We start from the raw sequence: 13,738 nt of genomic DNA, 5'->3' as shown, positions 1-13,738 counted from the left end.
GCGACATCTGAATATATGATACAGCATTCTTCATCTTTACTTATACAAGATAACTTACAAAGGAACATCTAAATCCTTTTATGATCATAGGAAATAGAAAATGTTTCTCCAGAGCATATTATCACATGTTAGAGATATTGTTGTTCAGACGTCTTAAGCTGCTTCTAAGCAGCTGTCTCTTATTCTTTTCTTAATGTTAGCTTCAGTTTTTTTCTTCCTAGTAGCATAGTTGTCTCCTCTCTGCAGCTGCTCTTGTTATGGCGCTGACACGTCTCTTACTACTGCTTAACATTTACATTTTCAGATCTGAATGTTTATCCTTGATCTATTTGTTCATCTATTCTCTTACTGTTTTTAATCTCTGTTCTTTGTTAGTGCTCATATGATATTTGGTAATGTGTTTTTATATCCTGATTCTCATCCCGTGTTTTATTTCACAAATGATGTCCTTTTGCACCTTTCATCTTTTTACAGCTTGTCTCCCATTTTTCTATACTGTCACCCTCTTGTATCCAGTATGTTTAACATTGTCTCATGGAATATTGGAGGTCTTGTTCATCCAGTGAACCATTAAAGTTAATCTCTAAGGGCCAGATTCACAGAACTAACTTAAGACAAAATCCTAAACTTACTACTTTTGGTATTCACAGAAGTTAGTATTTTGCCTTAAGTTTGTCTTAAGACAAACTTAAGACAGACTTAAGTTAGGATTTTGTCTTAAGTCTGTCTTAAGTCTGTCTTAAAACAAACTTAATACAAAATCCTAACTACTGTGAATACCAAACGTAGTAAGTTTAGGATTTTGTCTTAAATTAGTTCTGTGAATCAGCCCCTTTGCCACTGGAGTCAAGCTAGCCTGGCTGATGATGGCTGATTAGCCAGAAACCAGTCCCAGGATGCTTGTTTCCGGTCCAGGGAAGACATGGCTTGGCAGTTCGGGCTGGACTGTTCCTATGAGGCACAGGGTCAGACTGATTTGCATATGGCCATGTCTTAACGGGGATGGCGGAGTGAGCTAAAGAATGATGATGGATTAAACCCAGATCAGTTGACTGGGGTGAGTGCTTGCAATGTTCAACACTCAGTCCATCATCCCCTTTGGTTTTGTATTGTGAATAAGGCGCATCCATGGTGGCGCAAGGGTTTCGTAAGGACTCAAAGGGAAACCGACGCATCTGTGCAGATGCATCAGTTTCTTGTAAATCTGCCCTTCTATTTTAAAATATTCACACTTTTTACTGTTTTGTGCTAAACTCAACTTTCAACATTGCTTTTTGTACTCCGCTATTTGGTACAATAAATTCCTTAAAGTATATAATAGATCTTTTTACTTTAAACATTGGAAGGAGAATGGTATTATGTTTGTTCACCAATTTTTGGATAATGTGTCTATTGTATATTCACTCTCTTTTTCATATAAAATAAAAGTATCCTCTTAAAACATATGTTTATCCCTTATATTTGCAATTCTGTTATTGTATGCCTATGTATAGGAATGCTATTAGTATTTGTATTTGAAATTACAATAAAACACATTTAACAAAAAAAGTTCACTTCATATGAGTCAGCAGTTTATGAATGAGTGTTGTGACAGCACTTTATAAAAACAACAATGCATCTAGTTGTACTAGGATGTATAGTTATCTTTCACTCTGTCTGGGCCCTCATTGCTTGTGAACCTTGGAGTTGTAATTTTAACTAGTGAGCTGGCAGTTCAAAATTGAAGGTTCAAAAAGCCCAAAATATTATGCCTCAATGCATGCAAGTTACATTAACAAGCGTTGTTAATTAGAAAAAACACCTAATATACCCCAACACAGTGCAGACACATAGCAACCAATATACCGTGGCCTGAACCCCAAATGGTCACTACGAATCATCAAGGATAGCTATGTCATAATTACCACAGGCTCTGAGCACCTACCTGCCCCCCACCCACCACACCTCCAAAAATAACACTAGGACACCAACTGCAGGGATAGGTTTGGCACACCCTATAAATTGTTATGAAAGGTTATCTTTTCTTAAAGTTTATTATTCATTTCTGTGCATTTGTGTGATTATATAACTGATAACAAAATATACGCACTAATGAGCTATCAATATACAAATAATACAGGAAGTGATCGGCCCCAGCTGAAATATCCTATGATGTGGGTATCCATCAAAAAGCTAAGTGGAGGGATGTTGTGAAGCTATTCTTGAATGCCTATTTACTGTGAAGCCACACTGAAAACTATTGTAATGATGTAATCAGAGGTAATGATTGTGGTGTAAGAATTATGAAGCTATGAACATGTGCTAGAAATGCCAATAAGCAAATGTTTTTTAAAAAAAACAAGCTGTGTTAATTAGGTTACCAAGATACCTGTAATTGCAGAGAGGAGTCTGAATCTTCATATATACGTCGAGCTACTCCTGAATTTTCAAGTGCCAATTTTTCCAAAAAGGGATAATTAACTCCTTTACCAAAACCAAGAGAGTAAAGAGTATATTTTCCTTTAATGGCATTTTTTGCATTCATTTGGATTTTCTCTGGATCAGTTTCACCTACATGAAAACAAAAGAAAAATAAATTATAGAGATAATAACACTTTATTGAGTTTAAGACAAGCTTGTTAATACACAACTGGAAACTATTTTACCCAGATTGGAATACTTAGGTAATTGAGATATTTTCACAGACATTGCAACTTAAACAAAGATCTATTCAATTACATTAAATGTATCATTACCTATTTATCTGACGTTTACATCAATGTTTTGTAACAGGTTAGACTGGAGGCAAAACCTATGCCAAAGTGCAGGAAACATTCTGTAACTACAACTGGCAGGCAATAAAAAAGGATGACTTAAATCCAATTGCAAATTAATCTGCCACCCAGTTATCTGACCAACGTGTATTGCCTTTCAACTTAAATACATTCTATAGCTTTGGGATTACACTGAATGTGAATGTACACAAAGTAGGCTAAAATACACAGATTTCAGATGGAATTCTGGGATAAGAGTCAGCCACTGGCACTCACTGAAGGCTTCCTTCCATGCTATCATCTTTTGGTCACTCTACCACTCTACACAGGCACTATCTGTATGGAATTCAAACCTGATTCAGCTTCAATGGGAAAAGCCCAGCCCTAACTCCTATGCCTCAGCCCTTCAAAATGAGAACATATAAGGTTCATACTGGTTTCAGGATTATGGCACAGCAAGCCTGAGACCAGAGTCAGTTGCACTGGGGGCATGGCACTGAAATACAGAGAACATAGGTAAACACTACACCACTACAGAGGACAATGGGCCATGTTCCAATCAAACGTGATCTGCTTCAATGTGAGTAGTACAGTCACCCCACCAGCCCAGCTCAGACCTAGATTGGAGCACAAGTACCAAATGCATTTACAGTGGTCCAATTTAGTGATACCTAAATAGGTTAAATGTACAATTTATATTGATACACACATTTTGTTTAGAAAAGAAAGAAGATCTTTGAGTTATTCATCTGCTAATTCATTCTTGACAGGGGAAACAGACTTTGTTAAAGTGCTAAACCCTGTATTAAATATAAAATCTGGGCTCAGAAGTCACACAATTCAATAACAGATCCGAGAAAAAAATCACACCTGCTGTTAGGAGGGTGATGATGCTGAGAATAGGTAGCAAATATTATTCTATCATCAGGAACCCTTGCACAAATTAGTATCCAACCAAAATAGCTGCTGAGTGAGTGTCTAATCTCTTAACAAATAATGCTGCCAACACACATGGGACCGATCCACTTTCAATAAGTCCATTACCAGGCAACAAGAGAGATATGCCTGAACAAAGAGAATTACTTACAACAAACCAAAGTGGAACATAATGGCAAAACCCTGGAGCCTACTTACGGACACAAGACTCTGGCCCAAAAGTACAGACATTTTGCATCATGGTTACATCAATTTGATTGTCCATCCACGATACAAAATATTAGTTGATATTTACAAAGCAATTCAAATCTTGATTTGCATAGCTGTGCATCAAATTTCCCCTAAAAGTAATGCAACCCAGCGCATCATGTGGGGAGGAATTACATGGGAGGTAGACAATGTTTAATGTCTGAAAAAGAATATGTTCATTTGGCAAAAGATCTGACTAGTGTCAAAGCAGTGAACCGGACACATATCAAGTACCTGAAACAGACTGTTTGCTGTTTGTAGTACTGACCTTCGCCAGTCAAGCAAGGTTGGAGATAAAGGGTCTTTCCATTTCTTACATATCTCCCTCCTTGCCAACAAGATACAAAAGAAAAGTAAATTTTTTGCTGGACCATGAATCCCTGGAAAGATACCAAAAATAACTAGAGCAGGACATAAAGTTAGTTGGAGTCCCAAGGCGGTGGATATTAAAATAGAGACAGAGTTTTAAAATGGTGTTAGAAGTGGGCAATCCAAGAATATATGTAGATCTGAGGCCTCTGCCAAGCCACATTTAGGGCATTGAACCGGTGCATCGCCTTTAAACTTTGACAGACGTTGAGGCGAATAGTAGGCCCTATGCAATGTAAACAAGTGGTTTCGGCGTAACCAGGATGGTTTTACTATGTTCCACATAATTTTAAAAGATTCGTACCACATATTCTCCAAGCTAATATCAATCATATGTGTAGACCACAGCTGATCTGGTAATAGGAACTCGCCCTCTGTTTAATCTAGTAACAAGTTATACCAGAATGAGACTTCTTTCTTGAATGGGGGTCTATCTGTTAATAGTGACACCAATGTGCTGTCCCCTCCTAACTGAAATCTACCTTTAACAGAGGACCATGCATTCGCCCAACTCTGCATTTGAAGGTATTTAAACCTGGAGAGCCTAGACCCCACTTTTAATCTTAATACCTCCCACGGCAGTAGGCTTCCCTCAACAAAAATGTCCCCCAAGAACAACATGCCTGACTCACGTAGCGGTGTTGCAAGACTATCCAGAAGCCAACTCGGAGAGCCAGGGGAGTTCCATAGCGGGGCCTTACCACAGTAGTAGTCAATTCTAATGGTACTTCTAACTTTAGCCCATGTTCTACATGATTCTCTAAGCACCTTTAATTTTATTTTCTTAAAAAACTTAGGGTCCCCAAATTTAAACAAAAAATCATGATCAGCCACTTTTTCTCCTCTAAGTAATGCGGCAAACATGTGTCCACAAGCCAAGTTTATCGGGGATTTTAGCAGCATCCTAACATGGGACATTTGAAAGGCCCACCCATAGAGTTGTAAGTCCGGAGCTGCCAAACCTCCCTTCTCTCTATGTCTCCTGATCTTCTTCCAAGCAATTCTTGGGTTTCGGTTATTCCAAATAAAATAGCATATATCGCTTTGGAGCTTAGCTATCATTGTAGGGTTAAAAAAAAGAGGGATGGTATTAAATAAAAATGTAATTTTAGGTACGATCATAATTTTGACTAAATTAGATCTGCCCAATAGAGATAGCGGGAGTGTAGACCATGATTTCATTTGTCTGCGACATTCTTTAGCAATAAACGAGAAATTTGCTGGAACTATCTCGTCTATGTTTTTGTATATATTTAAACCTAAATATCGAAGGACTGAACTCATCTGGGCTTCTGACACAGGCTCAGGGTCATGCCAGACCATGATATCTGTCTTGGTTTCGTTAACCTCATAGCCTGATACTTCTCCAAACTCTTTAGCCAATGTAATTGTATTTAGAATGGAAATTGGTCTATAAGACCCACAGTTTACTGCTGATTTTCCAGGTTTTAAAATCAATGTAATTGATGCATTATCCCATGATTTTGGAGGGGGCATCCCTTCAAGAAAGATCTTATTAAACAGCTCAGTCAAAAGGGGAATAATAGTTGGAGTCAAGGCTTTATAGATTTCAGATGGCAATCCATCCGGGCCTGATGCCCTGCCTTTTTTACTATTGGCTAAAGCTATCTTGACTTCCTCTTGGGAAATCGGATCATCCAGTTTATTACTTTGTTCTGATGTCAAAGCAGGGAGAGAAACTCCCGCCAGCCAATCTTCAACCTGTGTCGGCTCTATATTATTGTCCTCACAATAGATAGTACTAAAGAAGTCACGAAACGTTCTCCTAATATCTACATCTGTAGAAAGTATAGTACCATCAACCATAATAGAGTTAATATTATTACGCACTAAATCTGTCTTCGCTTTCCATGCCAGCAATTTACTGGCACCTTCACCATACTCAAAGTGTGCCAGTTTACTGGCTACCCATCTCTCTTGAACCCTAGCATTTAAAATTGAGCTTAACTCTCCCTTCAAAATGGTTGCTTTGTTTTGCTTCTCCTGAACCATTGGAGCGCTAGCATCAGGGTATCTAGATATATCTACTTGAAGATTGGCTAACTATGATTCCAATGAGGTCACTGCTTCTCTATAAATTTTATTCTTGTATGATACTTTGTTCTTTATCTGGCCCCTTAAGAACGCCTTAAGTGTGTCCCATATGACACCTAGAGAGGCAGATCCTATATTTTCATCCAAAAAAAAACTGGACCGCTACCTTAAGGGCATCAATAATATCAATTGAAGAACAATAGTGATCGATCGAAAGACCAGTTATTTAATTGTTTTTTTGGAAACCCTTCCAAGTCTAAATGAACAGCCTTGTGATCTGAAAGATGAAATGGTAGGTGGGATACTGATTTAACCAGATGAACTAAAGACTGACTGATCAGGATGAAATCAATTCGAGATTGATGATGAAACCTATAATTTCGAAAAGTAACACCCCATTGTTGTCCATGCGTTGTTCTCCAGATATCGTTATATCCTAGCTGCTTCATATTATCTTGCAAATACGACCTAGTTTTAGATAAAACTTTGGCTCTATTAGATGGTGATTTATCCACTAAAGGATCTAGGACTATATTAAAATCGCCCGCTAGGATAACTGGATCAGGAAACGCATATAGATGTGAAATGAGGACCTTCAATGCTGATGGATCATCCTGATTACGACCATAGTACCCTGCTATCGTTATTGGGGCACCATATATTATGGCTGACACTATTGCCCATCGTCCTCCTGGGTCTACAATATTCGAAAGCAGCCTCGCTTTTATAGATTCTGCAACCTTGCTTGACTGGCGAAGGTCAGTACTACAAACATAAAAGATGGACCTCTTAAGATCAGGAAACCAAAGTAAGAGAAACTTCTGGAGTCTACTAAATTGGTAACGGATTTGGTTTGATCTTGGTTTTTTTTTTCTTTCCCCAAGGTCCAATGATTACTTTGCTTGGAATCCCTCTTTTCCACTTGACTATACTCAATATATTGAAGGCAATATACGATTGGGTATATGAACGCAGTATGTGTCCCAGATGGTCGTTCCAAAGTAGCTTTGTTGGATTATGACATTACCTACTGTGGGGCAATTAGGCGGCTTTTCTCGGAGCTCCTCCCAGTTTATCTGAGACAGTAAGGTCATTTCCACTCGCTACTAGTTGGTTACCAAGGGCGAAGATGAGGACAAAAAAAAAGAAACAGATTGTTTGCTCTCTTGGTAAACCTTCATGTCAAAAGGGTACAATTCAACAGTTGCAGGGATATTTTAAATCAAAATCTGCCCCTCTCCCCACTTCCTTACCATTAGAGAGATCTAATGAAACTCAGTAACAGATTGAAATTCCACCTTTTTTGACAGATGTTTGAACCTTATAACGAGGGTCTGTGTCTTGCACAATTCTTCAAAAGCAATTAACCTACATCAACCTGAGCTGTAACATTTTAGTCCTTTCTCTATGTTTCTATCAGAGCATCTGAGGATATTCACTACTTTAATCAACCCAAGAGCTACCCTTAACTTAGTCAAGATACCATTCTTCTAGATACGTTCAGGAGACAAGAAGCTCTCCTAAAGGAGCTCTCAGTATTATTATCCCTGAAATCATGCCCCATGGAAAAGTTAGAGCTGAACAAAGAATCCTCAATATCCTTCATACAAGAGAAGAGAATGTTCCAACTTTGGCAAGCCTGTCTTAATAATCCGGCTACATCCGTATGTGGTAGAAGCACTGAGCAAAGGTCACAAAGTCCCATTTGACATGAAGGTTCAACTGGCTAGTCCAGAACCAATCATTAGTGAACGTGACCTCATGCACTCTTTCAATCCATGATGGATGTAATATCTTGTCTAACTCAAGATATTTCTGACAATAATGCTAAGGATGGTACATCTACTCAAAGAATATAACCATGACCACCAAATGCAATACATTCAACCTGAAAGGAAAAGGAAAATAAGTTTTTATGAATCCCTTGTCTCAGCCATCCAAATCCTTGATATATTAACTAATCTAAATTTTGATAGTCCTTCTGCCTGAATCCAATAATTTTCACTGCACTGCTCTGCGTTCTCTATTTTGACCTCAAGAAGGACAAGCTCATCTGATCTGCAATTAAAAGATTATGTGAAAGTAGAGCCACCCACTATTTAAGCTAACTGTGAGAAAATGGCATTTCATTTAAAATATTACTAGGATGAGATAATTAGGTAAATGGAATTGCAGTCACAACATTCAGGAGAATCTACGTTGGAGGTAAGTTTAATGGTGAAACTGAGGCTTGGAAATTAAGAGCTTTATTTAGGGTTTGGTGAAAGGGATATTCCCTGAAAGTGTGTCAGGTACCCAGTCCTCCATATCAAAATTGACATAGGCTATAATGCACTTATAGTACAGAAGACAGGATATACCATATATTTGTTATGGATCTGTATCTTCCTCCAAACTGTAGAAAGACCCTGAATCTCCTATGTAGTTGATAGCACAAAGTTAGGTGGTATGTGTGTGTGTCATACTGTGCATTTAACTGCAGAGTTATGGAAATAGTATGTGAAATTTATGTTGGGATTTTAAAATGGTTCCCTGGGAAAAGTAGGAGCAGAAAGTTTAAAGTCATGATATGGGTTAGTTGAAGAGAAACATGGTGGATTAAAATGTTATATTTATAAGGACAAGGGCACCTACAAGTCTGTGAGAGGTGTTATGATCAAGGATCCAGGTTTAGTGGTATTTATTTTTTGTCATTTCCGTCTGTATTTATCCATATTTATTATGGGTTTTGTGAAAAATGCTTGACTGCCTGCCAGGTTTCAGTGATATGAACACCTGCAGAAGATAAATCAATCCACTTATATGAAAATATGCACATATCAGTATCAGCCTTGTTCATAGCTACTGCTGTTTAACCCTCTTTACTAGGATTATTTTCTTATTTAACCCCCTTGCCTATCAAGCTACAGTTATTAGCCTGGCAGTCATGGACAAGTGTATTTAGAATCACTCAAAAAGCACCCAATCTCCGTTTTTATCCACATTTGAAAATAAAGACAGACAAGAAAATACAGGGTTTTCTGTCTGTATTTATCTGTAAAAATCAGTCAAAAAAAGGAAAACAGGGAGCCTTAGTTATGATACACAAAGGTGTTCTCAACATTAACATGTTTGTTGAAGATAAGTGATGAGTTGTGTGTTGGAGAAGTGTCTTTTAGGAAGTGAGTGAAGGGTACTGTTGTTTATGAGGCCTGTTATGCAGCTGCATGTTTGCTTATCAAGCCGGTTCTGATCAAAGTGAGGAACAGTGAGTGGATGAGGAAACCATGGTGTGGTGCTTTTAGTGTTGTGTGCTGGATGTGGAAAATAATTATGGGGCTTGATGTCTGATTGATGTGTAGCTCTTTTGACAGTCCTAAAGTTTCATGATTCAGATCGGCAATGTTTGTGCATTACAATATGCCGATGATTTTGCTCCAAGATCTATATCTCCACACATGAGCATCATCACATACCATTGTTCTAGATATGTTCAGGAGACAACAAGTTCTCCTAAAGGAGCTCTCAGTATTATTATCCCTGTAATCATGCCCCATGGAAAAGTTAGAGCTGAACAAAGAATCCTCAATATCCTTCATACAAGAGAAGAGAATCTTCCAGCTTTGGCAAGCCTGTCTTAATAATCCTGCTCCATCCTTATGTGGTAGAAGCACTGAGCAAAGGTCACAAAGTCCCATTTGACATGAAGGTTCAACTGGCTAGTCGAGAACCAATCATTAGTGAACGTGACCTCATGCACTCTTTCAATCCATGATGGATGTAATATCTTGTCTAACTCAAAATATTTCTGACAATAATGCTGAGGATTGTACAATTATCCTGGAGGAAATGCTAAACAAAAAGTGGACATTATTATTTGAAACAAGCTCACCACAGGGACCACTCTTTCAGATACCCAACAGGAAGACTCATAACAGAAGAACAAAGGAAGACTTTCTGGACTTATTGGTGTAATTGAGTCTGCAGGGCTGAGTATTCCTATGATGTTGAGGTGTTCCTCAGAAGGTTACTGAGGTTGTTTTCGGCAGTATAAAGATGGTAGCCCTCAGCAATTTTGCAAGCCACGTGTCCTTTTCCATTGATTGTAGTGTTGATGTCTCTGCTGCACATGTTGGACACAAGAGGGCTTCTTGCCACTCTGGCAAATTGTTTTTTTATGGATATCAGTATTAATCAGAGACATTTTGTAGGCATGGGCAATAGGACTCTGGCCCACGACCCCCACCTATAAAGAGGTTCACTGTTAACTTTTCTCAACATTCCAACCCTGTCTAGAACTATAATGTAATTGGTCAGTTTACTTTATTTTTTTTTTGAGCCAGCCTAGGCTGTCCGGTCAATAAGCCCTCTGCCTGAGAGTTAGAGAAAGCTATGAAAAAAATACCTATATGATTCGGGTTCGATGAAGCAAGCATTCTAGTCTTTTAAAGAGCCTAGTCCCGACCCTGCTGCACAAGCCATAATCTTTATTCAGCATGTACCACCTTCTGTGCAGTAAAGTTTGGAAAGGTGTGGTCCTTCTGAGACTGCACTGTCATTGTGGACCTTTTGTCAGGCAGCACACTAACTACTTGCTTCTTCCCAACCTACCAGTAACCCACAGATTAGGCAGTACTTTAAACCAAAGCAACTGTCACCATCAAATTACCATATCGTTCTGAGAGTGTAACTGTAGCTGTCTATTATGGGTAGAATGCTTAGTCGAATCACCACACTTTCTACTTTTCTGACAGGTTAGGTCAAGTATCAATAAGTCCTCGGCTGTAAATTCCTTTCCGCTCGCGGAATTTGCGGAAATTGGGGTAATTTCCCGTTACGCAAAGAACGTGAAATTGCCCAAAATTCTGCGTTTCACGCCTTCGCTAAATTTTTTGCTTGTACACGTTCTCAAATGCGTGTTTGCAAGATAGTTCCCCACGAGCACGCAAACAGCGATTACAAAGAGTAAAAAATCATCACGAACAAGCAATTCCGCATGTTCAAGGAGATTTTTTACCCTTTCGCAGAGATTTGCGTAACGCGATTAAGCAAATTCCGCCCACCCCTAATATCAATGTGCAGTGCAGGGCTGCATTATATCATCTCCCCATGATTGCACCATCCACGTGGAGTCACTGCTGTGCAGGTGCGGTCACAGCTTATTGCCACCTGACTCAGAGTCCCTCTTACGCAGAGAGCAGGGACTGGAGTGCAGTAAACAAAATAAAATATACACAGTCCCAAAATGAGAGACTCTAGTCTACTTCACCACAACCATCAGGTTTTTTCAGGCTGCTAATCCCTATGTTTTACTGGCAATGGAGAGAGGCTATTTGCATCAATGTTTGGTCCAGAGATGTGGGCTGGCCAAGTGAGAGGGTGGTCAGTGATCAGATCAAAGTCACAGAGTGAGTGAAGGTGATAAAAACAGATACCAAATTAGAGATGTTCTGAACAGCATGCCCAGATTTTTGTTTAGCCTGAGGAGCCCATAATCCTTCAAATGTAATTGGTAGTACTAATGTGTATTGAAATTGTAACTTGCTTGTTAAGTCATTGATGCACTTTCCTGTTGATAATAATTATTATATGTAAGGTCTTTCTTTCTAACATATCTGAACACATTGTCCACCCTACATCATTTCTCGTAGGCTTTTTTGTCAATTTCACTTACCTCCATTAGCTTCACCATCAGTCAAGAGGATGATCATCGAAGCGCTTTTTTCAGGGACCAACTGACGTTCGTGAGCTTCATTTAGCATTTCTATCGCCTTGAGTAAGGGATCATTTATGTTCGTCCCTGCAGAGAAAAAAGTATTTAGATTCTATGGAAATCATTATACTGATAATACCTTGAGCTCTACGCTTGCACCCGCAATGCTTTCTTATATGAAGAGCACTTCAGGTGGGACATAGAACCTAAACATCCTGCAGAGGTTTCATATAATGAACGTAAAACATATGACATTCAGAAGAGCCATAAAGGTTATTACTTCTTTGTTTCTTAAGATATATATATAATACATCACAGCCGATACCAAATCGCTCTTGAGATACTTTTTCAGTGTCCTTTTTGTACCTGTGCTTTCATTTTAACTTTTTATCATTACATCACATCTGACTCTTAGTCTTAAGACATATGTGTCATTTCCAGTCCTGCTCCAGTGCTTCTCCTTTTCTGCCAAAGAATATTCTAGAACCATAGAACTTCAATTCAGAACACTTATGCACCTAGCTTCTGATGGAGATCATAATCTAACAGATCATCACTTCAAAACCAAGACAAGAATTAGGCAGATGTTCCTGATCTCCTAATTTCTAGATCACAACTCTGTGACACTGCATTACCTTTTCAATATTACTGTATAGCTAATTTACAACTTGCCGCTGCATTTACTTTTTTTTGTTTCATAATTCTTTATTGGAATATTAGAACTAAGCGGTGTATATGGGAAGGAAGGATGGAGAACAGAAGGTACCATATGTGAAATAGTAATGCTATATGAAAAAACACAGGGCCAGATGAAACAGAGTGCTAGGTGCATAGTATGTGGGGTTCCCATGAGGCAGGGACCCTTGAAGTATAAGGAAGGGCTATATGAAGGAAGACACACACGCCTTTCCCTGTACACAGAATGCTCTGCAGGGTGGGGGGGGGGATATAACATGATCAAACAACAATTAGAGGAAAAGCAAACAGGTGATCTATACTCACATTCACACGCATGGGGGATAGGGGGGGAGAGAGAATGGGAAAGTAGAAGGAAAGAAGAGCGAAGAGAGGAAAACGATGAGAGACAAAGAAGAAGAGAGATGTAGAAAAGGTAACCGTGGAAGAGGAAAGTGGGAAGTAGGCATGCACCCTCAAGTGTCATGACCAGATGGGATCTTAAGGGCAGTGTCAGTGTGATATAATATTTGGTCACCCTTTAGGGGACAAGGGCAATCTTAATTAAGTGCTAATGGGCTTCATTCCGGAGGAAAGGAGTCCAGGTGAGGAGGAAAGTCTCTATCTTAACCTGTAGGTTATATATGACCCACTCATAGGAAGCTGTCTAGTACGTTGTCAAGATCCATTCATCATGAGAGGTGAGGGTTGTGGGTACACCAATGGTGGAAAATTCAGATTTTAGCCATGGCCACATCCATATGAAATAGATGGCCCTGAAGGCAACAAATGGCCAGAGAGGTAGTATGATCAAGGAGAAGGATCAGGTGGTGAGGCATGGGTGACATGATAGGTGGGTCTCGCTCAGCATGTTGCCAAATGCCTCCCAAAAAGGTTCTACCCAATGGCAATCACAGAGGACATGTATCAGGTTACATCGGTTGTGGGAGCAGCAGCAGCGATAGCATGAGGTAAGATGCCCGCTGCCCACAGTTGTATGGTAGTCCAA

General features: G+C 39.2%; 1 protein-coding gene across 1 annotated transcript in view; it reads right to left on the bottom strand.

Moving 5' to 3' along the window:
- LOC147692933 (inter-alpha-trypsin inhibitor heavy chain H3-like) overlaps positions 1 to 13,738 on the bottom strand; it is a 395,157-nt gene that overhangs the window by 267,820 nt on the left and 113,599 nt on the right. The window contains exons 10-11 of the mRNA XM_086939194.1: positions 12,016 to 12,141; positions 2,369 to 2,550 (exon numbers count right to left, since the gene is read on the bottom strand). Coding sequence (XP_086795320.1) covers positions 2,369 to 2,550; positions 12,016 to 12,141 — 308 coding nt within the window. The remainder of the gene's footprint in view (positions 1 to 2,368; positions 2,551 to 12,015; positions 12,142 to 13,738) is intronic.

Source organism: Lissotriton vulgaris, chromosome 9 (genome assembly GCF_964263255.1).
Source record: "Lissotriton vulgaris chromosome 9, aLisVul1.2, whole genome shotgun sequence".
NCBI classification, from domain to species: Eukaryota; Metazoa; Chordata; class Amphibia; order Caudata; family Salamandridae; genus Lissotriton; species Lissotriton vulgaris.
The sequence above is the reverse complement of the archived record's forward strand: the minus strand, read 5'-3'. Positions and strand labels throughout refer to the sequence as shown.